The sequence below is a fragment of the Microtus ochrogaster genome, linkage group LG1 (assembly GCF_000317375.1).
Source record: "Microtus ochrogaster isolate Prairie Vole_2 linkage group LG1, MicOch1.0, whole genome shotgun sequence".
NCBI classification, from domain to species: domain Eukaryota; kingdom Metazoa; phylum Chordata; class Mammalia; order Rodentia; family Cricetidae; genus Microtus; species Microtus ochrogaster.
Window position 1 is genome coordinate 28,314,591 of NC_022027.1, and position 25,640 is coordinate 28,340,230.

At 40.3% G+C, this 25,640-nt stretch overlaps 1 protein-coding gene across 2 annotated transcripts in view; it reads right to left on the bottom strand.

Annotated features, from left to right (window-relative positions):
• Positions 1 to 25,640, bottom strand: part of Corin (corin, serine peptidase) — a 186,708-nt gene that overhangs the window by 127,562 nt on the left and 33,506 nt on the right. For both annotated transcript variants that reach the window (XM_005359323.2, XM_005359322.2), the window contains exons 3-4: positions 22,633 to 22,836; positions 6,865 to 7,072 (exon numbers count right to left, since the gene is read on the bottom strand). In XM_005359323.2, the coding sequence (XP_005359380.1) occupies positions 6,865 to 7,072; positions 22,633 to 22,836 (412 nt within the window). The remainder of the gene's footprint in view (positions 1 to 6,864; positions 7,073 to 22,632; positions 22,837 to 25,640) is intronic.

Sequence of the window (25,640 nt, forward strand, 5' to 3'; positions counted from 1 at the left end):
TCTCTCTCTCTCTCTCTGTGTATGTGTGTGTGTGTGTGTGTGTGTGTGTGTGTGTGTATGTGTGTGTAGGGCTGGGGAATTGCTGGTTATAAGGGTATATATTACTGGGAACATTTGTAGCAGGAGGAATAGGGGATAAGAAAAAGAAGAAGAAAGAAACATAAGGTTAGGCAGAAGGTATCGTGAGTAGTTTTCTTAGCCCTAAGATTTTAGTTCCTTTCGCTTATTGTGGCGTCTTTAATTGAACCCTGAGAGGGATTCTTATGAGCTGGACTCTTAAGGACCTCATTATTGAGGGTGACCCATTGTCCAACAGACCTTGAGAAAATGAATCTCCTCTAATAATTCATGAACTCAGAAATGGATTCTTCCCCATTCAAGCCTTCAGATAAGACCTCGGCTCTAGCCAACACCTTAATTCACACTAAGACTGTGGAGTACAAGAGTCAGCTAAGTGACCCCGGGCTTCAGCTGTACTAGGCATGGGGATGAAGAAGTGTACAAGTGAAGGCTCGCCTTTGCCGCTGTCTCTCATTAGAAAGGAGATAATGGAAGGAGCCAGAGTATCCCTTGCTCACTTTAGTCTGGACCTCTAGCAACCAGGACTGTGATTATCTTGTTTCTATTTGTAATAATCATGATCCCAGCAGGGAAATGATGATCCACTGAAGTTGGGGCACTGCATGGTGTTCAGTGAAAGGACCACCAACAAACAGGGTTTCCTAGTACCAGCAAGGGTTAGTGTGATGGTCTGGGGCCAGGAGCTATTGACACCTAAATTTAAAAAAAGGGGAGTGATATCTGGAACTTAGGGAGAACCATCAAGGGAAGGCCACTGCACAGAGGCCATGGCCTGTCTGGAATACTTGGCTAGCAAGAGGATCAGTGTTGGAAGGTGGCTGCTTGTTTGTCCCAGCCGCCCTGAACTGAAATCATCACACAGAAACTGTATTAATTAAATCATTGATTGGCCCATTAGCTCTAGCTTCTTATTGGCTATCTCTTATATTAATTTAATCAATTTCTATTAATCTGGATATCGCTACATGGCTGTGGCTTACCAGTCAAATTTCCCAGTGTCTATCTCGAGCTGCTGCTCCAAGGCTTCTCTCTCACTCCACACTTCTACAGCTTAGTTTTCCCCCGCCTACCTAAATTCTGTTCTACCCTATCAGACCAAGCCAGTTTCTTTATTCATTAATCAATGGAAGCAACACATAGACAGAAGGACCTCCCACACCCAGATCAGAATCTGTTGTCTTTGGACAATGACCAATCATTTTTAATATGATTATTTTAATTCCAATTTTCCATTGTACCCAAAGATGACACAATAAGGTCTCTAAGATAGAGTTAAAGCCCTTAGTAAGATAAATTAGCGATGTGCACATTCTTTTTGGAGAACAATACCATAAGATTATGGCAACTTAATACATTTAATGAATTTGCCAAATAATGGCCTAATTCCTATTAAACAATTAGAATTTAGCACAATGCCAGGGCTGCATGTACACAGGCGACTATCACAGGCTGTGCTGTGACATAACACTGCCACACAGGAAGTCTCCTAAAATTATATTCTAAGCCAATGTGTTACTTTTCAACTGAAACGTTATTAGGAAAGTCCAACTCAAAAACAGCTTGAAAGCACCAAGTGTATGAATAGTTAAGATTGCTTTTTAAAGGTTTTGTAGTTCTGTGTAACAAGAAGTTTGGTTTTTCAAAAAACACTCCAATATACCATTGGGCACATCTTGACTACTTCCTGGAGGCATCTCAGGCTCAGTTTGTAGTATGATGACGACCAAACAGGAAAATTCTGTTATCTGTTCATCAGTGTGTCAGACAAAGTGAGGCTGACATATAAAAAACTCTACAGAATTGATGCATACAACTTGATGAGTTTGGAAATTAAGTACCTGTGAAGTCACCACTATCGTCAAAGCCCATAAACTCAAGTATTTTCCAAATGTCTCCTTCCTCCTGCTTTCTATACAAAAGCTAATAGGTTTCTTATGTAGAGAATGCTTAACATACGATGAAAACAAGAGCATCACCAGGCCCCCATGAGAGGACAAAAGAAAACCTGCGGTGTTCAGAGAAGACTTCATTATAGCCGGGACTTGGAGACCATGGGCTCAATGTGAGAGGAAAGCTCTCGGGGCAAAAGGAACAGCATTGTACACAAAGACTGCTCAGACGAGGTTTGCATTTATGGAAAAATGGAAAGAAAGGTCAGTGAAGGAGGCTGGGTCTGTGACACCCAAGAGGCAAGACGAGCTTCAAAAGCTATGGCATGAAGCTTAGCTTGACATCTAAGCCTCAAAGAAAGCCCAGATATGACGGAGTCTGAGTAATGGATCTATACGGTTTGTTCTTAAATGATCATGTGGGTAGTGAAAGGACTGGCAGTTAAAACCCAGAAGTTAGAAGGGGGAGGGGACAATAAAAATCTGGCATCTCTAAACACAGAGTCAAGTTTATATCAGCACAGAAATTCACGTACTCCATCAATAACAGGAACCACAGTTTAGGAAGGATTTATCTGCCCAGTGGGGTAGACCATGCATGAATACTTTCTGTAAGTCATAAGAAAGTAGGAGACACAATCAGAACTGTAAGTAACTCTAGGGTTAGTTTCAGCAAGGGTTGCTCAGAAAGGTTCTTACTCTTTCTTAATTTTGTATAATTTTATATTACTAGAAATGCTTACACTTAAAAATTAGTTATCGTCCAGGCCATGGAAATAGCTCAGATAGTAAAGTACTTGCCACATAAGCACAGAGACCTGAATTCAATTCTTATAACTTGTGTTTATTTATTTATTTATTAAAAAGAGGGCATGGTGCCCACATGCTTGTAATCCCAGCACTGGGGAGTGAAAGCAAGAAGATGCCTGGAGCTCACTGACTGGCCAGCCTGCCTATTCTACAAACTCCAAGCCAATGACAGACACTGTCTCAGGAAACAAGGCATCTGGTTCCTACAGAATGACCCTGAGGTTGACCTCTGACCTTCACAAGCAAGACTACACACACACACACACACACACACACACACACACACACACACACATCCATTTGAGGAAGTTCATTTACTCTCCAATGCAACCCTATAGAAATCTAGACTACTACAAGAAATGATCCTGCATTTGAGATCTGATCTTTAATCTCTAGTCATCTACATACATAAAGAACTTTTATTTCCTTGCTCTGGGTATTTCTACTAAAGTCTATTCTCCTGAGGAGAAAGATCAATAACCAACGCATCAATTTCCTCACTTTAATCCATCGATTCCCTGCAATGTAGTAGAAGATTTGAGTGAGGTGTTAGGTCAGCAAAGTTTCCAGAGAATCTTCTAGAAGCCAAGTCAAGGCTGATGTTAACATACCCTCAGGGCTGATAAAATTACAAGTCAACTGTTTGAAGGAGGTGGGAGAAGGTGACAGTTGGGGGAGCCTGGGCAGTTTGGATGCTCAGCTTGCTGGGCCTGGATGGAGGTGGGCGGTCCTTGGACTTCCCACAGGTCGGGGAGCCCTGATTGCTCTTCAAGCTGATGAGGGAGGGGGACTTGACCAGGGGAGGGGGAGGGAGGTGGGAGGCGGTGGCGGGGAGGAGGCAGCGGGGAGGAGGCAGAAATCCTTAATAAATAAATAAAATTTTTAAAAAAAAAGTAAAAAAAAAAAAAGCACAGCAAGACTTGGCATGTGTTTCATACATCAAAAGGTCATCTACATCTCATACTCTTAGCGAACCAATATTTTCTTACTAGCTACTTGATATTTTTAATCAATACCCTCTTACCTACACACTTTAGAGCCATTCCAATAGTTTATTAGTAAAAATTATATATTTTTAGGTATGCTTCACTGAATCCATATATCCTCCTGCCTTTCAGCTAGACTGAAGTTGGAGTACATGTCAACACACATTTCGTCAAAGCAATCTCAGTCTAAAAGACCATCAAAGCCTATTGTTTCAACATACAATGTAGTTAAGTAGTGTCTGTGGTCTCAAAGAATCAGGTTAAAAACTATACTGTTTATACATCCTACCATAATCTTTTAAAATTAAATTTTAAATGTTATTAAGTAACTATTTTCTCTAGACTAGAAAACAAACACTTTTCATTTATTTCAATAGTGTAGCATATAATAGATGATACAAAATAGTAAAATACAAGAAAAATATGTTTGACCTTATAATGGTTTTTTTCAAGACATTTGTTTTGCTAATTTTTTTCTGCTTATTAAATTAGTTACAGTTCCCATACACACACTAAACGACAGCAGGAAGCGTGGTCTAACAGTACAATTATAAAATGAAATGTAATAATAAAAATAGGGTAAGTCCCCAGAGGGCACTTAAAAAGTAACTGTAAATTATTATTCATTATAACAGAAAATGGAAAACTCTCATATTAGTGCAGTTATCAAAGGAAAAATCAGGTCAAGGGAAAAACAAATTTATCATAAAGTGCCCTGGAAACTGTGGACAGCTCAAAAGTGTTTACTCAGAGACTGGGTTAGAATTAAGAGGATCAACATAATGAACCTAGTGGTTCCAAGACTCTGAATACACTCCATTTCATTGTCTTCCTGTGTGGATGCATGAATCCACAGAGAAGTTAAACTTAAAAGCTATAAGTGAAATTCTTGGAAATTAAACAAAAATGAGATGAGAATCCAGTTCAAAAAAAAAAAAACCTTTGGCATTTTATGTAATTTTTTTAAGCAAAGGAGTACTCCATTTTATCTAGCTAGCTAGCTAGCATCTATTTATCTAGCTATTTATTTTTGTAATCCTTCACATGTAATATATATGTATATATATATACATATATATATTAGAAGTACTTTTTGTGGTCTCCATTAATTCTACTTGTCCTTCACAAATCACCACTTTACAGTTATTGCTAAGATTTAGTGAGCTTTTTCTAAGAACCAGGCAGTGTCCCAGGCCCCACAAGTCATTAAATCCTCCCATGAATTTTGTAACATGAGTCTATTATTTCTCTTTTGTGGGTGAGGAAGCCATGACACACAGCTCCCTTACTCTGTTCTCCCAACCACTGCCTCAAAGGAAGAGGTCCACATGGTAATCTCCAGGACTGGGAGTGCCACCTCACTTGGAGACAGGGTCTTTGTGGATACAATTAAGAATCTTGAGGTGAAGCTCTTATCTTAGATTGTGTGGATCCATAAATCCAAAGACAGCATCCTTATAGGACACAGAAGAGGAAGAGCTACAGACAGTCATTGATATCATTGATGCTCTGTGATGGCAGAGGCAGAAACTGGAGAAACATGGGCCCAAGACAAAAGAACAGAAATAATAAAAAAAAACCAGCAAAGGGAAAAGTGAATTCTCCCTAGAGTCCTGGGAACCAGACAGCCCTGCAGACTCCAGGACTTTCAGCCTTTAGAACTGTAGAAGACATTTCTGTTATTTAAGCCAGCAGGTGGCAATTTGTTAAAGCAACCCAAGAAAACCAATACAGCCACCAACTATGTCGCCACAGTCTGGGAAAATAAAGCATCTCTTGGTGATTAACTTTTTTTTTTTTTGAGTGCAGGGCACAAGGCAAGCACTATGCCACCAACTCATACTGACAGCCCACACAAGCATCCTGTATTTTAATCCACAAGAAAGATCAAATCCTGCTTCTCGATCTGTGTCCCACGGAAGCAACTTCTGTACCTGACTGTGATTCAAGTTTCTCTGAATTCTGCACATGCTCCCAGTCCTTTATTTCTACAGGTCAGCATCCACTGCTTCTGCTCTGCCTCAGCCCGATGGCAGTGCAGCAGCTTGTGATTAAAATAGCAAGTGTTTGTCTGAAACCCATGTGCCCTGTATTTCACACACACTTTAAGCAGTGTATACGACACTTACTGAAATGATCACTAATAACGTGGTGCACCACACTTGAAAAATGACATGTGTTCTTCTATTAGTATTCTGAAAAGCTCCTAACATTTCAATTCAGAAAGTAATTGAAGTTGTATGTGAATAGGTACTTACCACATGCTTTGAAATTCTCCAAATACACATTTGGTACTTCAAATAACCATGACATTCTTGGGGTTGATGACTGTTATTGAAAATTATGTCTATCTTACTGAATAGTCTCTGTTTGTCCCTCCGCATCTAGCCCTCTGCCCGAGCACTGGATCCTCATGTTGGTGAGACGAACCAACCAGAATGCCATTCATAATTGATTTAAATAAGATTCGGAACGTCTTAGATAATGAATGATGTTTAAAGAGATTCTGGATCACATCCATTGCACTGGATGCCTTTGTCCCCTGCTATTGAGTAAACTCTCTGACAGAAAGGATGATTGGAGAAAGGGTTGGGGTATTTATTTCTCTCCTCTGTTGTCACTGTGGGTCATGGCACCGGCATTCTGGAGACCCCTCCCCCTTAGCTACGAGTTTCTAATTGGACCCTTTTCTTCTCTTCAAGCCTTCGTTAGTAGAGCTACACCCTCTCATCTTGGAGCTTCTCTTCATCAACCGTTCTCTCCCCTCCTATACCTCCATAACCAGTCTCACCAATAAACGTTCAGTTACCCCTTTGGGTGTGTTTTTTCCCTTCTATCAGACCCTTATTGAAACAGCAATTGAGCATCCTCCCGAAAGCACCAACTAATCCATGGGTAATTGCTTCCAATAAAAATTCATCTGTATTTTCCAAATACTTTCATTTCAGAGACTTAGAACTAGCTAGGACAGATGTGGGTCCTCTCTCCCCCTAAAAGCAGCAGAAATAAAAGATAGTAACAGGACGATTTGTTCCTCTTGGACACTTGTCCCTAGAATAACTGGGCTCTTATCATTGAATGATTTGGTTCCAAAGTACCTGTCATCACCATCAATGATGCACTCAGGGAAGGCGAGGCTGCAGCCAAACAGCAGGATATGTTGATAGCAACTGAGGCGATGGAGGTACATGAAGAACTTGAGGAACTTCTCCATGTCCATAGTTTTGACAATTGGCAAGAGAGGTGCCATGGTGCTGTGGTATGGAAGAATCTGACACTGGCTGTGAGTGAGGACCATGCAGGCACCTGGGAAGCAGAGACAGTTACATTGAGAAGTCAAGTAAGAAATCTGTGTTTGTAAGCTTATGCGCTGCGACCGGTTAATGAGTTCATAATGTAGCATATATTCCATATTGCAGTACAACTATAGTAAAACTATATGCACATACTTATATGTAGGTATAACAATGAAATCAATTTAGTAATATTTATGAAGGGAGGGAGAGCCAGTGTTTCCTCAGAAAGTGAAGAAAGTTCTCTTATAGGGAGCTGCTGTAGAACACTTACCTGGGAAGAATAATATGTATCAATGTGTTCAAACATCCACAATCTTTGACACTCTAATGCCACTTCCAGGAATTTATCTTAGGGAAATAGTCATGGTTGTGAACGTAGGTTTGTGTACATGGACCATACAGAGCTTACTATCTTTCAAAGACAGAAATCCAAGCATTCAACCGTGGAGATGTGTTTAAACTACATGAACAGACACTGAAACAAATAACTCTCCATATGTAAGGTGCTTTGTAAGAATATTTAATCATATGGAATGGTGAGCATGAGCTGGTAAGCAAAAACAGCCCTTAGGAAAAATATGTCTATCTAAATACATACAATGACACAAGGACCTACATTCCAGACTCTGGCATACTTCACAATCATCTCAGAGCCTCCGACCTCATTTTCTTTCATAGTCAATTCTGATAGGCAATGTCAGATCCATGGCCCAGCCAATTCCTCCACCCCGGAACATGTACGCTTAGTCTAATATAAGTCAAAATATTGGTATGGGTTCATGGAATGGAATCGTAGGATTCTTTTATTTTACCATTTTATTCTATACTCTTATGTGGGTTTAATGACCATTTAATACTTTTAAGTTAACTTAAGATTTGTTGTTATTTATGCAAGCTACTGTTTAAAAATAAAATTCACCACCTTCAGAAATGTAGTGAAAAAAATTAACCTTCCTTCAACAGAGGAAAAGAAAGAGGAGGGAAAGACACAAATAGCAATGTCTTATATCCCTAGATTGATTTTCCAAAGCACAATTAGATCATAAAATTCAAGTCTAACACTACAGCATGAATTTTCTCTTTATGAAGGAAGGAGCTACAGCTTCCATAAAGATGTAGTTAGAGAGAAAGGTAATGGATAGACAGACAGAAATAGGCAGACAAGATAACAAAAAGAGACTTACAGAAACTTAGAAGGCCAGTAACAGGAGTGAGGCTGTTTAGGTACCCTAGCCTTTAGTACAGTTACTCATTGGCCATACCTGTCCATAGCACAGCAAACACTGAAGGAACACGGTGAATGAGAATGTGAACATCCATGAGGAAGAACCCATTTAGATGGTGAAAACACGTGCAAATTCAGGGTTGGCAGATGGCGCAAAAGAGGGCAGTGATGGCCGGTACAATGACCACAGACTGCTTTATAATTGCAAAAGACATGGAAAACTGTAAAACTTAAGGTTGGGCAGAGTACTCAACAAACCTAAGAAAGAATCCACCCATGGCCAAAAAGTAGAAAAAGGAATTCTTTTCAAAGGCTACCAACTGCAACTCTTTTATGTGCAGACAATTGTGTTTCTTTCTCATTATCCCTCCTGCCTCAACATGTGGGTCAAATATTATTTTTTTCCTAAAATGCTCCATTGTCTTTGAAACACGTATTGTTTGTGTGCACATTCTCACCAGCAGAAATTTATTTCCTAAGCCAGCAACGTACTGTGCACCATGAAAAGTCGCTTCTCTGTGGGGATGAGGACCAGCCTTTTGAAAATGGGCTCATTTACGGTTTCTACTACATCAAACTTGCTTTTCATAGGGTGGAGGAAAAGAAGGGGGCATTTTTCTTTCCTGAGAACGTACCAGAGAGTCTCATGGAAATTAGAGGCCAGGATTGACGCATGAGAACACATATAAAATACAGTGGACATAATTGGCCCTAGTGTTCCTTATAGACATTATTGTTTGGTTATTATATTTCATCTTGAAGAATAGTTACTTCGGATGCAAAACTGTGGTGGAGGATGTGAAAGACAGACCCGAAGGAGGAAAACTGTTGCCTGGCCCTGGTGAACTGTTGATTCTCACTGATGCCTCAATTCAAAGCAAGTGCTTCTAGTTAGCAATGATTCAACGACAGTTGTCATGAAATTCACTGGCTAATAATAGACAGCTTCCCTTTCAAGAGGATGCTAAGCTGTGAAAACACAGCACACCTGACAGCTGTGCTCATGATTTGAGAGTTTTGCTTTCATAACCCAACATAGTGGTCTTCTAGGTCGTATTGGGGTTGTCCTGCCGGGATCTCACTGATTCAGAGTGAAGGATTTCAGTGCTACACTTAGAAACTAAAGGTGGGTCTTCCTTCCACAGGAGTTTCCCTTGTGTTCATTAAAGCTCTACGTTCTGTTTTATCAGGAATTACGGAGTCAGAATTCTTATGTACTTGACTAATGTAAATACAAAGAATAAATGGCTAACTTGTCTAAACTAACATAGATGATCTAAGATTCTGCGTAACTAGCCTTAAATTGATGATCATCTGGGCTGGAGGGATGGCTCAGAGCTTAAGAACATGGGCTGTTCTTCCTGAAGACTAGTACAATTCCCAGTACCCAGGTGATGGCACCCAATCATTTGTAACTCCAGTCCCAGAAGATCCAACACCTCTTCTGGTCTCCAAAGACACCAAGCATACGAATAGTGTATAGGAAAGCATGCAAGCAAAACGCTCATACATATAAGATAAAATAAATGAACTTAAAAGAACTGATAATAATTTTTAAATGATGATATTCATGGCCTGGCCTGTCTTGGAAGGATATTGAAGTTTATGGGATGGAAGACTCTTATTTCACTCATTAGACATTTTGGCACTGTGTTTTTCTATTTTATCAGTAACATTCTTTCTCATTTTTAATCACAAATTGTCTCATTTTTGATCAATGCAATATAGTAATAGTATTCTTTCATTTTTGACTTGCATTTATTTCAACAGTGCTTTTTTTAAAAATATTTCTTAAGATTAAATAAAATCTGTTTTTTAAATGAAAGCAAAGTAGGAACAAAGCCACAGTAAATATGCAATGCTATCGCTTGACAGGCAGGAACTGTTCAAATTGAAAATAACGACAAATCTGCTTTCTAGAGAGTTTTGGCATCTTCAGTCTGATTGATATCCTATCAGGAAACAGATACAATCCCACATTTTAGTTAAAGGGCTTCTAGTCTAAACTTCATCACATCAGGAGAGAAGATTGTATCAGAGACTATCGGTTTGCCCTAATTTGCCCCAAATGCATTTTTAAGCCATGGTTTTGCCTCGCCGTCTCCCCTGGCAATGCCCTTACACGTGTTTGCCTGTCTCCAAGGCCTGTGGCTCTGTGAGGTTAAGAGGCAAAGCTCTTTGTACACAGTCCCGCTCAGTGGTTTGGAGAGAAGGTCACGGCAGGATCGGCCTTCTTTTCAAAGTTTCCTTTAGCTCCTCTCATAAAGTCTGTCATTAATTTTGATGCTACTTCCCATGTGGCCCGCAGTCCTTTGTGCGGTGACATCGCTGTGAACATTCTCGCATTCACTTCTGTCTGTGTATCTTCGTGCTTGGTATTGACTGAGCGGCCATAGCCCTCCGGCATTGTCCCAGCCCATTCTCTGGCATTAGTTCATTTGCTCTGCTTACAACCGGTTATCTCAGATTCACAGCTGAGGAAACAAGGTGGGGTCGTTTCCCCGACAGTCCACAGAGCTGGCGAATGGCAGGGTTGGACTCTACCTCGATCTGCCTTGGCCCAGGCTCAAGTCCCTTCCCATCAGCAGCTGTCTCCGAGCCCAGGCATCTTCTCACCTAATCTACACCAGTTCTGCAGAGCCCCGGGTACCATGGTTCTGACTTCCACAGAGCTCTCTCTTCTCGCATGACAAATCCCGGTTGTACTCCAGTGCCTGCCAGGCACTTCTCTCGACACAGATAAAATAATGAGAAGCGAGCAAAGTCCCTGCCTTTAAAGTTTGCAGTCTTGTGGGGGAGGAGCCTTAGAACAAATACATATAAATATTCAGTGCCTAGCTCATACAATGAGATGTATGCCCAGGAGCCTGATGCTCAGAAAGAAGGAACACATCACCCCAGGGAGAGATGCACCGCCACAACCCGCCTATTCTTACTAAGAGTGAGCTGAGGACTATTCATAGGATCAAGTGGAGTCTCTGTATCAACCCTAACAATTAATTATGGAGTTAATTAATCGGGGATGTTTTTGCACAACGTGCTCTCACGCATTAATTTCTGGCAACAATAACCATCACAAAAGGCTGTAGGGACCACAGTCTTGTACAAGGGCCACTGCAAACTTACACAAAAATACATCTGCCAGGACATCTTCCCAGCGACCATTTCCTTCATCTTGGACGGACACTATCCTTAACGTAGTCACCCTTGTAGAGCTAATCCCTCTAGTCAAGGATTATTATTACAAAATACGTAATCCCTATTCCCACCAAAAAGAGATTTCCCTTGCCTCCACTTTGAATGCCCATAGTGCACTATGTCAGGCATATTTCCATAGCAGGGCTCTGCTATTCACAAATAAACCTAATTAGTATTTGGAGAAACTCTGATTATTATTTGAACTGACGGCTTTAAATGTAAAATTCCTCCTTTGAGAAATATACCAGAACTAAATATTCAAGCAGCAAAAATGCAAGATTCAAATGCCAAAAGGAGCAACTTGACCCAGCTCTTTGTTTTTCTCAGAAGTTATATTCATATTCAAAATTTTGCTTTCTGTACCCTGTCTTCATTGTTCCTATTACAATACTTATGTTGTCATCTTCTGACATTTATTGAGGATGTGTAGTCGTCACATGAGATCATCAAAAGGGAGCAATTCCCTCCTTGTCACTGGTTTAATCATCGCAGTTAAGCCACCCTAGAGGGGAATGGAGCCATAGTACAGGCCTGACTCAGAAATCTAAGCTTTCAGTCAACAAGAGCATCCCATTTCAAGTGCTCCTGCATCTTTTCACAATATACCAAATATTATCTTCATTATAGTATCAACGAATACAGGTATACCTCAACTTGATGGAGTTAGGTTCTGATAAATCCATTGAAAATTGCAAATATCAGCCAGGTCTCCCGGCACAGGTTGTTACCCTAACTACCCAGGAGACTAAAATAAGAGGAGCACAAGTTCAAGGCCCACCTGAACTACAGAATGAGCTCAAGGCAAGCCTGTATAACGGAATGAGATCCTGTCTCAAAGTAACAAGTAAAAAATCTTAAAGAGGGCTGGGGAGCTTCTCAGTAGTAGAGCATTTGCCCGGCATGTGTGGGGCCCTAGGAATTCCCGGCAGTACAAACACTAAGGTAGAATAACTCAAATGTATTCACTGTGTATAACGTAGTCATGTAGAGCTGGCGCCAGTTGCTTGCCTGCGAGATCAGGTAGCCAACTGGAAGTTGGCGTTTTGCAACTGCCAAGAATCTCAGGAGAAACACAGCATCACGCTCTGCCAGACAGGGAGAAGACCAAAGTTCCAAACTCAAAGCAGAGCTTCCGCTGTCGACATGCCAAAGAAATGGAAGTCAACCAACTATAAACTGGTTAGTAATTTATTCCCATTACCCTCCCACTTGAGAAAAATACATTTTTCCCTGGAGTGTCATGGGGGTACACCCAATAGTTATTCCATGAATGTAAGATGAGACTAAATTAGACAAACTATTAGCTTCCAAAGACTTTTTATGGAATGGTAGGGAGGTAGCTGGAGAAAGCCATATCTGAGACTCCATGGCCTCAATGATGCTGCTGACTAACATGGCTGCTATTGTTTGGAATAGCCCTAGAAGTCTTGATGGTGTATGAGGTGCCCCCATGCTGTCCCTCCATAAGCTCTATTTCTGTCTTCAACCATCCTTTGGACAGTAAGTAGCTCTCTAGTTTAAAGGGGAGCCTCACATCTTTGCCCCTAAAGAGCTGCACTGTGATCCTTTTTCATTCTCATTGGCTTTAGCAGGAGACCTTACTGCAGTAGAGGGAAGAAGGAGGCTATTCTAACCAGCATAGGTGAAATATGGTGGATGAAATATGAAGAAATAAACAGTATATACTATAATGCTTCAGAGTCCCCTGAGGATGATGGGGGTGCAAAGGATAGATCTAAGGAATAACAGTAGTAGACTCTAAACTCTTGGTCTTGGGTGAACACTTGCTGCTCTGGGTTTAAGAAAGTGACCCCTTACAATGCTGGGAGACATCAGTCTCTTAACATCAGTATTAGTTACTTTTCTCTTTTCTGTGGCAAAATGCCTGGTAAGAAACAACTTGAGGGAAGAGGGGAGTGCCTGTCTAACAAGTTTGAAGCTCTGGGCTCAAACTCGAAGAAGAAACTCTGTCACCTGCAGCAATATGAGTGAACCAGGAGAACACTGTGCTAAGCAAAACAAGCCAGGCACAAAAGAAAAAAAAACCAAACCACACACATAGTGATTTTTCATATACATGGAACCTAAAATTGTTAAACTATTAAGAACAAATTCATATTATGGCTAGAAAAGATGGTTCAGAGGCTAAGAGCACGGTCTCCTCTTCCAGAGGACCAGTTTTGATCCCTAGCATCCACATGGTGGCTAACACTTACATGTCGTTCCTGTTCCGGAGTATCTTTCTGGCCTCCTGGGCAGTAAGCACACACATGGTACACAGACATACATGCAAGCAAAACATACATGCACATCAGATAAAACAAAAAGGTGTTTTCAATATTTTAAAAAACCAAAGTAATATTGCAGTCACCAGGGGCTGAAGTGAGAGGAGGTAATTACTAGGAGATGCTGGGCTGTTTGTTTGTTTGTTTTTCTGTTTTTGAGATGATGGTTTCAAAGGGCACAAAATTTCAGTTAGATGGGAAGAAAGATTGTGAATGGCCTATTGTACAACACTGAGAACGGTGTTTTACACTTTGAAAATTGTTGAAAGATGCCTTGTACATGTTCTCCTAAAAATTAAATATTACATGTCAAAAAGAGACCCAGATAATTAACAACAGCTTCTCCTTATACTTCATATGAAAGCAGCAGGACTTTGCATTGAGGGGGAAATGGGTTGCAAGACCTCGCCTATGGGCCAATTAGACAGCAGAGCTTGTAGTCTATTTCTGGCTGGATAGCAAAGTCAACCCAGGTCAGAAATAGACCAGCTGAATAGAATGATGAATGCCACCCTCGATAACTTACACAAAAGCGAACATTCTGTCGGAGCCATTTCTCAAACCAGCCAATTTGAGAGAATTTTGTGTCCTCAGAAAATTAACAAGAGAGATGACATCTCAGTTCTGAACATCTCTGTCCCCGGTGTAAGGGCACCCACATTTGTAAAAGAAACATTAACTAAAGCTTAAATCACACATAGAGTCACACACAATAATAGCAGGAGACTTTAACACCCCACTCTCCCCAATGGACAGGTCATCCAGACAGAAACTCAACTGAAATGATGAACTAACTATTATGACTGAAATGGATCTAACAGATATCTTCAGAACATTCCACCCAAACACAAAAGAATATACCTTCTCAGCACCACATGGGACTTCTCCAAAGCTGACCATATATACTCAGCCACAGAGCAAGACTTAACAAATACAAAAAAGTTGAAATAATCCCCTGTATTTTATCAGACCACCATGGATTGAAGTTGAATTTCAACCACAACAGAAACAACAGAAAGCCTACAAACTCATGGAAACTGAACAACTCTCTGCTGGTTTACCAATGGGTCAAGGGAAAAATAAAGAAAAAAGTTGAAGACTTCCTGGAATTTAATGGCAATGAATGCACAAGATACCCAAACTTATGGGACACAATGAAAGCAGTTCTAAGAGGAAAGTTCATAGCACTAAGTGGCCACATAAAGAATTCAGAGAAATCTCACACTAGCAATAGCACACCTGAAAGCTCTAGAACAAAAAGAAGCAGACACGCCTGAGGGGAGCAGAAGGCATAAAATAAACTAAGGACTTAAATCAATAAAATAGAAACAAAGAGAACAATACAAAGACTCAATGAAACAAAGAACTGGTTCTTCGAGAAAATCAACAAAATAGATAAACCTTTATCCAAACTAACTAAATACAGAGAGATAATATCCAAATCAACAAAATCTGGAGAACATAACAACAGATTTCAAGGAAATCCAGAGAATCATTAAGCCATACTTCAAAAACCAGTACACCGCAAATTGGGACATCTAAAAGAAATGGACAAATTTCTTGATAAATAACACTTACCAAAGTTAAATCAAGATCAGATAAACAATTTACTAGACTGATAACCCCTAAGGAAATAAAAGCAGTCATTAAAAGTCTCCCAACCAACAAAAGTCCAGTGCCAGATGGTTTTAATGCAGAATTCTACTAGACTTTCAAAGAAGAAATATTACCAATATTCTTCAAAGCGTTCCACAAAATAGAAACAAAAGGAACATTGCCAAATTCTTTCTGTGAGGTCACAGTCACCCTAACACCCAAACCACACAAAGACTTAACAAAGAAATAGAATTAAGGCCAATTTCACTCATGAACCTTAATGCAAACATACTCAATAAAATACTGACAAACTGAATCCAAGAACAAAACAGAAATATCATCCATCATGACCAATGAGGCTTCATCTCAGAGATACAGTGATGGCTCAACATATGAAAATCTATCAATATAATCCATCATATAAACAAAATGAAAGCAAAAAAAAACACATGATCATCTCATTAGATACTGGAAAAGTACTGAAGGAAGTCTTACAGCCAGTGGTTACCCAACCACTGGGGCGTGGCCTCTTGTACTATATAAGCAAATGTAGAGCATGTGTCTGCTCTCTTTCTGGTTGCTGGATTCGATTTCTGTTCTTCGTTCAAGCAGAGGATTCTAATTTGTGAGTTTACCCCTAAATAAATAACCATATATTTCTCAATTCTGAGCTGGTATGGGATTTCTTTTAAGCGTCCTTCCACAGTTCAACATATGAAAATCTATCAATGTAATCCACCATATAAACAAAATGAAAGCAAAAAAAAAACATGATCATCTCATTAGATACTAGAAAATCCTTTGACAAAATCTAACACCCCTTCATAATAAAGGTCTTGAAGACATCAGGTATACAAGGAACATACTTAAACATAATAAAAGCAATATACAGCAAGTCAATTGCCAGCATCAAATTAAATGGAGGAAACCTCAAAGCAATTCTACTAAAATCAGGAACAAGACAAGACTGTCCACTCGATACTTCAATATAGTACTTGAAATTCTAGGTAGAGCAATAAAACAACTAAAAGAAATGAAGGGGATACAAAGTTTCATTATTTGTAGATCACAGTATACATAAGCAACTCCAAAAACTCTACCAGGGTACTCCAACAGCTAATAAACACTTTCAGTCAAGTGACTGGGTACAAGATAAACTCAAAAAAAAAAAAAACTCAGTAGCCTTCCTGTATATAAATGATAAATGAGCTGAGAAAGAAATCAGAGAATCAACACCCTTTACAATAGCCTCAAATAATATAAAATATATTTGTGCAACTCTAACCAAGCAAGTGAAAGACCTATATGGCAAGAACTTCAAGTCTTTTTTTTTTTTTTTTTTGGTTTTTTGAGACAGGGTTTCTCTGTGGCTTTGGAGCCTGTCCTGGAACTAGCTCTGTAGACCAGGCTGGTCTCGAACTCACAGAGATCAGCCTGCCTCTGCCTCCCGAGTGCGGGGATTAAAGGTGTGCGCCACCATCACCCGGCTAAGAACTTCAAGTCTTTAAAGAAAGAAATTGAAGAAGATGTCAGAAGATGGAAAGATCTCCCATGCTCATGGATTGGTAAGATTAACGTAATAAAAATGGCCATCTTAGCAAAAGCAGTCTACAGATTCAATGAAATCCCCATTAAAATCCCAACAAGATTCTTTATAGACCTTGAAAGAACAATACTCAACTTCTTTTTCACAGAAACCTTCCTACATAATTTATTCAAAAACTTTCAGTAATACCAATTATAAAATAACCTAACAGCTGTGGTCTAACAGCCATTAGCTTATCAAACATCAGTGTTCTCCTGATAAAGAATAATGTGGAGGACATGCTCCAGAGCAAATGGACAAACTCTAACCAAAGCAAATCAAGCTGTCTGAGTATCTATGGAGTTTCTCATGGGTATGAACTTTTAAAGTTTATTTGGCAGCTACTCTAGGAAAAGACATGGGCACCAATAGTTTTGGCCAACAGTTTTGTAACAGTGGCTAGCAGCAGGCCATATATAAAGTGCTCCAATAGGAAACTATTCATTACAGAAACGCTCCCAGAGACCCCACAATAAACACAGACAAGTACATGATGTAAAAGAATATAAGTTGATGTAATAAAATATGGAAGCTATAGGATAAACTTTTAAATGAAAACATATTTTTATAATTGTAATTAAAACTTAATCTTGAGGAAATGAGATGTTCGTTATAGCATTAAAATTGCATAAGATAGCAATACTATTTTTAGTGAATTAAAAGGGATCACATTTTTTTCCTTCTTTGGACCTCTGTATAATTTTTCATTTTCTCCCTCAATGTTGGGTGCAACACTGGTCCCCAGTGGAACACACGGGCAGATGTGCATGCGTCATGACGCTATCAACTTCGCGAGTGACCCTAAGACCTAAAGAGACAGAAGAGCCTGCTAAGCACTAGCAAACTGTTTTCCTCTGTCTCAAGCCACCTTCCTCAGAATGCAGACCTTAGCAGTGTAACAAAGGATTCGGTTTGTCTACACACCGTATGAGAGCAAACACAGGGAGATGCTGCAGACATCAGAATACTACTTATGTTTATCCCTGTTAGAAAACATGACTTCTGACCAGATGCTAGACCTCACTATCTAATACATTAATACATGAGCAGACATTTGACTATTTAATGGATTTTTTACATTTATAAGACTTTAGTGACTGTTTTTTAATATAATTCTCATTATTTTAACTCTATGTAATTTACTTTAGGACCAAAATAATATTCTGGAAAGGCATTTGCCTTCACCAGATTGTCAAAAGAGTCCTGGGCATAAAAAAGTTAAGAAAGAAAATATTATGGGAACATATATAATTAGGTATAAACCCATGGATTTTGTAAAGAAACTATAAACAAAATCAATAAAATTTAAATTAGTTAATAATTAATTAATATGTTCATTGCGATGCTAAAACAAGCTAAGTACCAAGTTGGCTGCTGTAATATAAGTTACATATTCAGGAAGCTTCTACCATGCAGATCCTGGCTAAGTGACTGTGTCCGTTTTTCTCTCTTCAAGCTACTACGAAGGCACTCTAGTCTTCAATAGAGAAGAAATCAATGTGCTTCATTCCTGTCTTATAACTATTGAATGATTAAGTAGTAGCTAAGCAGTGATGTAATTATGCAAAAGAAACACAGATAAGCACCCAAACTCCACGGTGGTAAATGTTATAAGTTACTTTACCAAGTTATCTAAAAGAGTCTTAAATCAGGATATAACCCTTAAGGGAAAACATATAATTAAGAAAATTTTACATAGAATTCTTAGATCATTCAAATATACTCCATCCCTGGGTCCAAGAAATAGTCAAGAAAATGACCAAGAGCAAGATGATGAGGATGAGGAAGATGATGATGTTGAGGGTGGCGATAGCTGGGGGTTTCAATACCTGCTCTTCTTAGTGGATGAAACAAGTAGACAGCGAACAGCTAGGGAACCAGAGAAATAGCACATTTCCACTCCCCTTACAATGCCAGCAAAACTGGAGACACGCGTCCACACCACAACTAATTCCAGCAGGATAATTCACTAAAAACATGGGAACAACTCAGGTACCCCTCAGTGGAAGGACAGACAGATATAAATACGACAGAGCCATTTGATGGCTATGCCTTAGCCCTAGGAAGAGGATGACAGCATCATACCTGATACGGACGCACTCTAAAAGCATACTAGAAGAAGCCTGTGTGTTCTGATACCTTCCACATACGCCCAGCTTTTTAACATCGAGACACCACCTTGTCCTGTACAAAGCTCACAACTGAGTTACTAAAACCATTTCATGAAATGCCAAATCAGCTTTGATTTTGAGGCACATTTGTGGCTGTCTTTGGCCAGATACAGGTCATGGGCCTCAGGCTAGACACACCTGCAAGTTTCAAAATGAACAAACCCTTAAAGACATAATTAGAATAGTTTAGGCTAGGGATTGCACATAAAGGGAAGATGGAGCGATAGGTACAGTATACAGCATATTTGCTGCCAAAAAAATGTAAGATTAGGTTGTAGTGATAATTGTATAACTTTATAAATTTTTATAAATTCATTAAAAACCGCTGAATTGTACACATTGAAAGGTGGGCTTAATATGTTGACGACGCCTGAGGAACAGTTACTTTATTAATTTGTTCTTTGACAACTCGGTCTCTGCACAGAACGCATTCTGGCCACAGACATCCCTCCTCCCTCTCGTACACATCTTGCACCCCACTGTTCCCCACACACAAGTCCCCATGCCTCTTTGATGTTCTTTTCTTTTAGTTTTGTTTTGTAAAAGCCTCTATTTTTAAGAAGTGAATGAGGGAGGGGAGATACAGGGAGGGGAGCAGAGAAAACTGTAGATCTCAATAAAAATCAATTTTTAAAAAGGGGGAAAAAGTGAATGAATGAAAAGGAAGACATTTATCTGCAGCAGAACATCTAGAGGCTAGCTCCAGAGATCTGCGAAGAGAACAGAACACTTCGAGTTCTCAGGACATCCATCTGCCTTCTAACACTTGACCAGAGCACACAGGTGACTTTAGCGCAAACCACGCCATGTGTGATCCCAGACTTCTTGTTAGCCAGTTTTCCCTTTGCTTCAACATGTGTTTAAATACTTATAATACATGCAAAGAGAAAACATCATAAATTGAAACCCAGATAGAGCAAGCAGCCTAGAAAAATCTCTTGCTGAAATACAACATTAAAGTTTATGGTGGGTCACTTCCTTCTCTATTTTGCCCTTGGAGTTTGCAGAGTGGTAAGGAAACCCCAGAAGTACAGCCTGTCGCATCAAGCCACCTCGCACACCGAAAGGCTGGGGAGCCACAGAGTGAAGCACAGTTACGCAGTATATTCTAATCACAGCCTGGAACTGCAGGACATGGGGGTGCCCCAGGAGGAAGTGTCTTGGATCATGACTATTTCCAACTACATTTCGACAAGAGTTGGCAAAGGAATTCAGGTAGAATGTCTGGTTATGGTATTTTGGTACCAAAGTATGCTTAAATATCTTTTACATATGCCAGAAATTTTAAAAACTCTTAATTAGAGAACGGTAATAAAACAGGGAAGGGAAAATACAAAATAAAGCTTTCCTGCAAGGTGTTACTATAAAAAGAAGACATTAGACGATACTTTAAAGTTGGTTGAACAACCTGAAGCAGCAGGAGTGTGACCAGATGCCACTAAAGAATGTGACAAAATCGTGTGTTAGCACTTCTCACTGAATTCACTTCACCTCTTCATTCAAGTGATCACTTTTATATCAGAATACCTTGTCTATCCATCAAAAAAAAAAAGGACAAAAAAGCCAAACATAGGTGACTCTATTCTCCCAAGGCCTGAGATGTGTGCAGTAATCCAGCAAGCACCGTAAGGGAAACAATAAACTTCTACCAGGAACCATCGGAGAGCACTGACCCAGGAGTCCTGAGATCTGAGATACAGCTTCTCAGTCACTTGTCACCAAGCAAATGATACTGGGCTTGTCAGTTTGATCTTATGCCTCAAAAACTGAAGTGTGCGCTTACCCATCCCAGGAATCTTGTCAGTCCCTTATGGGTCTCACATCTAGATACTCCTTGAAAACCATCAAACCCTCTGTAAGCTCAGGCTGACACTTTGGAGTGGCCAATGGCTCCAGTTAATGTGGGCAGTGTATCTGAAAGTTCTCTGGTCAGCTGCATGCAGTCAAACCCAAAAACAACACAGAGGGGCAACCTGTGAAAGGCTGCAATGTCTCTTCATGTAATCATTTCAATCTCACCTGAATTTCATCTATATGTCAAAATAAGTTCCAGTCCAGCCAGAGGAAGAGGATAAAGACCAAGTCAGAGTTCTATCGAAACTCCAAACTGAACGGCGGGCACCCTGTGCTTTTTTTTTTTCTTGTTTGTTTTGTTCTGTTTTATTCTCCAGGGTATGTGCTTGTCAAACTTATTTGAATCTTAATGAATGACAGGACGTTCAAACTACCAACAATTCCACTTAGAGGAACAGAAGAATAGCTGCTATAATTGCGGCCACATTAACTGGGTTGTCTTTATGTAAATGACTTCTTCATGTCTGGTGAAAAACACTGTCCTTGAAAGTAATGAAGTGCTTGAGCAAAATATGAAACCTCAAAATTAAACTCCTGAGGAAAATAATTTCAACGTGGCATAATTCTGCTTTGCAGTCTTGCTGTCAGGTCATAAGCAAGCCTGCATCTGGATCGCTGATGAACACTGAGTCTAAGAGATGTCTGGTACCAGTGGGGACACTTTGAAACAGTGAAACCCAAGCAGTCTGTCTTTTTTGAAGTTGGGGTAACAAAACAATTCTGCTTTTTCTCAAGCACTGGTAAATCCACACCTTGATAGCTAAAAGGCAGCTTAAGCTTTCCTTTCCTAGTTCAGAATGAAAATAAACACTCTGGCCCAGACTAGGATGTGATTTCCCCTGGTGGGTGTCATGATGGGAGAGAAAACAATGTGTTCATGGATGGATGAGCTTTATACAATTCCAGATGGCATCACCTTGCTGTAGGGAATTAAAAGACTAAGAGGCAGAAGAACTTCAGAGAAGGACTGCATACTTTTTTGTATGTTTGAGAATACCATTGTACACAAACCCATCCCAGCAGGTCTTCTGGAAGTGGAGTTAACTTTACTGAGGATCCTGGGGCTGTCTAGGGACTCAGTCACATTCCAGAGGATGTCTCCATAGTCTGTCTTTTCTCTCTGGCCCAGCTCTTTTTCTGGAAAAACTAACAACCTCCTTCCTTGAAGTTCACCCGACAGGAACGCAGTACTTGCCAGTTTCCTAAGGTGTGATTGCTTCCCATCTCCGAGATGTCAAGTCACTGTCCCGCGAATAAAAGGAGGCAAGGGACAAAGAACGCAGGGGCACCTCTAAAGCAAACAGGGTTTTAGTCATGCTGTCTTCTTCCTGTAGGGATGGGCAGTCCCTCCAGCGAGGTCTTGAGAACACATACGTGACCTCACTTACTAACTTAATAACTTCTAAGTAGGTACTTTAGCACAAGGCTCATCATGTTGCAAGCAGCTCCCACAAAGTTCAGAAATGCTGGCTCATTGTTGTCGCCCACCGCATCCCAGTCTTGCCGGCAGAGCAGCTGGCACTCCTGACTAAAAGGATGGGCACCTGGCTAGGTTTTCTGAGTGAATGGCTGTCATCATATGACCTGTGAGTGTGACTTCAGAGCATGAGTTGTCAAGGAAACCAAGGCATTCATGTTCAGCAACTTCAGACTTACTTGCATTCCTGTGACTCTGGTCCCCAGAGTGAGGGGGACCTCTAGGCGTCCAGGCTGGAGTGAATTGGCTGGGAGGAGTAGCAGGTGCCCCTGCGCTCTTGTTATATACTGTAGTTACCAGGAAAACACCAGACACTTGAACTTCATCATCAGTGACGACAGGTTCACTTGCATTTGATTTAAAATAAACCTTTTTTAATGTTCCTGAAAGACAAAATATATATATACATACATATTTCAAATATTTTTCAAAGTGTTTATTCTAAAAAAAAATAAAAAGTAAACATCAAGAAAATGTTAGTGTTATTTGCCCATCTGTCATCTATCCAAGCAAACACAAAAGGCAAGGTAACAACCACTTGACCCGCCATCTTCATGGGCACAGTGCGAGTGTTTATTCCCTCGTGGATCAGACAGTGTTCAAGAAAACTGTTGCTTTCTCCAGAACTTCAAATGCACTGCTGTGTCTGGAGCACAAAGACTATGGGACAATTCTATGCCAGCTGAGACTCACCAGGAATAAAATATCATGGGTCCAATATTGTTCTTTTCCCACTGTCTCAGCTTCTCCATGTCACATATCACTGCATGGCCCTGAACCCAGGGCACACACTCCACGTGGCTCTTTACTATACAAGTCACCCCAAAACAGTGAAACCCGCTTGCTTCCAGCCTTAAATTTCCCCAGAGTTTAATTAAATTTGGGGATAAATGAAAATATCCAGACTTATTTACCACAAAATATAATAGAAATAAAAAAAACTCCAATTAAAGCATAAAATAAATGGAGAAAGTAAATTACGTTCATCTTTAATCAAAACAAAATAAATATATCAAATAAGAGTCAATAAACTCGTAAGATTATTGATAATTCCCTTGTTTGATTTTAGGCATAACTTTTAAGACCTTGAAAGAGATCACGTGTGTTTAACTTAATCAAAATAGATAGTAGACTCTGCTTTGTGAGCTCAGCAATGTAACCAAGCCCGACAGTGAAAGCAAAGGAGTGTGATATTGGCCCCTCCTTAGAAACGCCCAAGAGAGAATCTTTTTTTCTAAAAAGCACATACTGAGACATTGGGGATGATCTATCGGGAGCTCAACAAGGCCACCTTGACTGGGTCTGAAAAAGCATGGGATAAAACTGGACTTGCAAAAAAAAAAAAAAAAACCGGACTCGCTGAACGTAGTGGACAATGAGGACTGCTGAGAAGTCAAGATCAGTGACACTGGGTTTTGATCCTACTGCACATACTGGCTTTGTGGGAGCCTAGGCTGTTTGGATGCTCAACTTACTAGACCTGGAAGGAGGTGGGAGGTCCTTGGACTTCCCACAAGGCAGGGAACCCGGACTGCTCTTCGGGCTGATGAGGGAGGGGGACTTGATTGGGGGGAGGGGGAGGATATGGGAGGCAGTGGAGGGGAGGAGGCAGAAATCTTTAATAAATAAATTTTTAAAAAAAGCATTTACAGTGAATGATCTAATTGGATCTCACTTTTCTAAATATTCCCATGGACCATTAAACACAAAGGAAATATAAATACAATGTTTACTATCGGTCTGTGGGGGGAAAAAAGCTCCTCTGCATGAGGAAAACATTAACTCCAAATCAAAACAGCAAAGCAGCTGCCTCCGGCTAACAGGTCAACAGCTTCATCTGCCAAAGGAGTCTAAATTAGACGCTGGACACAAAAGCGAGCCTCGTGATGCAGGTAACACACTCTTCAGCCGTGAGTGGCTCTGAGGAAATGCCAGGCGCAGATGGAGAAGCAAGGCACCCACCCACTCCACTGTTTCCAGCTTCCGGACAATGCAAAATCTATCACCAGTCACAGAATATGAACATGTAAGCGTCATTATCACATAGGATGTATTACAAACACTCAGTAACCTTCCATTTGACTCTGTGAATATGACCTGTTAATTATCTGAGTTATTGACTCTTTTAATTTCACATATGTTGTTAATACTTACAATTTCACTTCCTTGCTTATTGCTGCGTAGATTTTTTTAGATAACATATTTCTGCTAGTGTGAATGTATTAAAAAGATCCACTAAGCTGATTCTCAGCGTGCTGACCCCGAGTAGGCAACAGCTTCATTAACATGCTCCCAACACATGTCACTCCTTTCAACTACACCTCTAGGCAATCCCGCTAACATGAGCTCCTTGCTAGATGACATGCTTCAACAGTTGTTTCTAATATTTTTGTAATCATTAGTCTTATTAATAATCTTGATTATATTTTTAGCCTCGCCAAGGTAGTGAACGTGCTAGGAGCATCTGCTCGGGCTAAGAAGTCCCTCCCTGGAAACAATGGTGTTTGTAGAAAACACTAACTCAGAAAACACATTCCTTTAAAATAACAGGCAGCTTCCTAGCCCTTAGCTCTGCGTGGCAAAGCAATCTGTGAGAATACAGAGAAAGATAATGTTCGACAGTTGCTGAAGTTGACATTCCTGAAGGATATTTAGGAGGGAGGGGAAGAGAAGAGCAAGGGGAGGAGGGAAAAGGAGAAGAGGGATGGAGCAGATAGTGAGAGCTGAGGGGAACTTAAAAGATGACTTTTAAAAGTCGGAACTTCCTAAAAAAAAAAACTGTTTTTAAGCATCTCTGGAAGCTGACCACTCCCAACATAGCTGGTTGCCACCTAGTAAGCATTGTTTAAAAACACAAAGATGAGAAGTCAGCAATGTTACATGATTCCAACCAGAACCATGGTGAGGACTGTAGAGATGCTGAGCACTAGGGGCCCAGAGCAAAGAGTTCATTCTGCTAAACTCATCCAGCCTTGTCTCCATTCTCATCTTCATGGTGCTGCAGTTAACAGGACACTGTCTGCAGCCTGCTCACCTTGCTTTAAAGCCTCATCTCTGCCACTTTCTACCCTTAGCTGGGCAAACTCTCAAGTGCCACGCAATAAGGAAAACAGATGCCCTCTGACGTTTAGAGGCTTGCTGTGGAGAACGAATACACAATTCTCACTCTGAACTAGAGAGAGAGAGA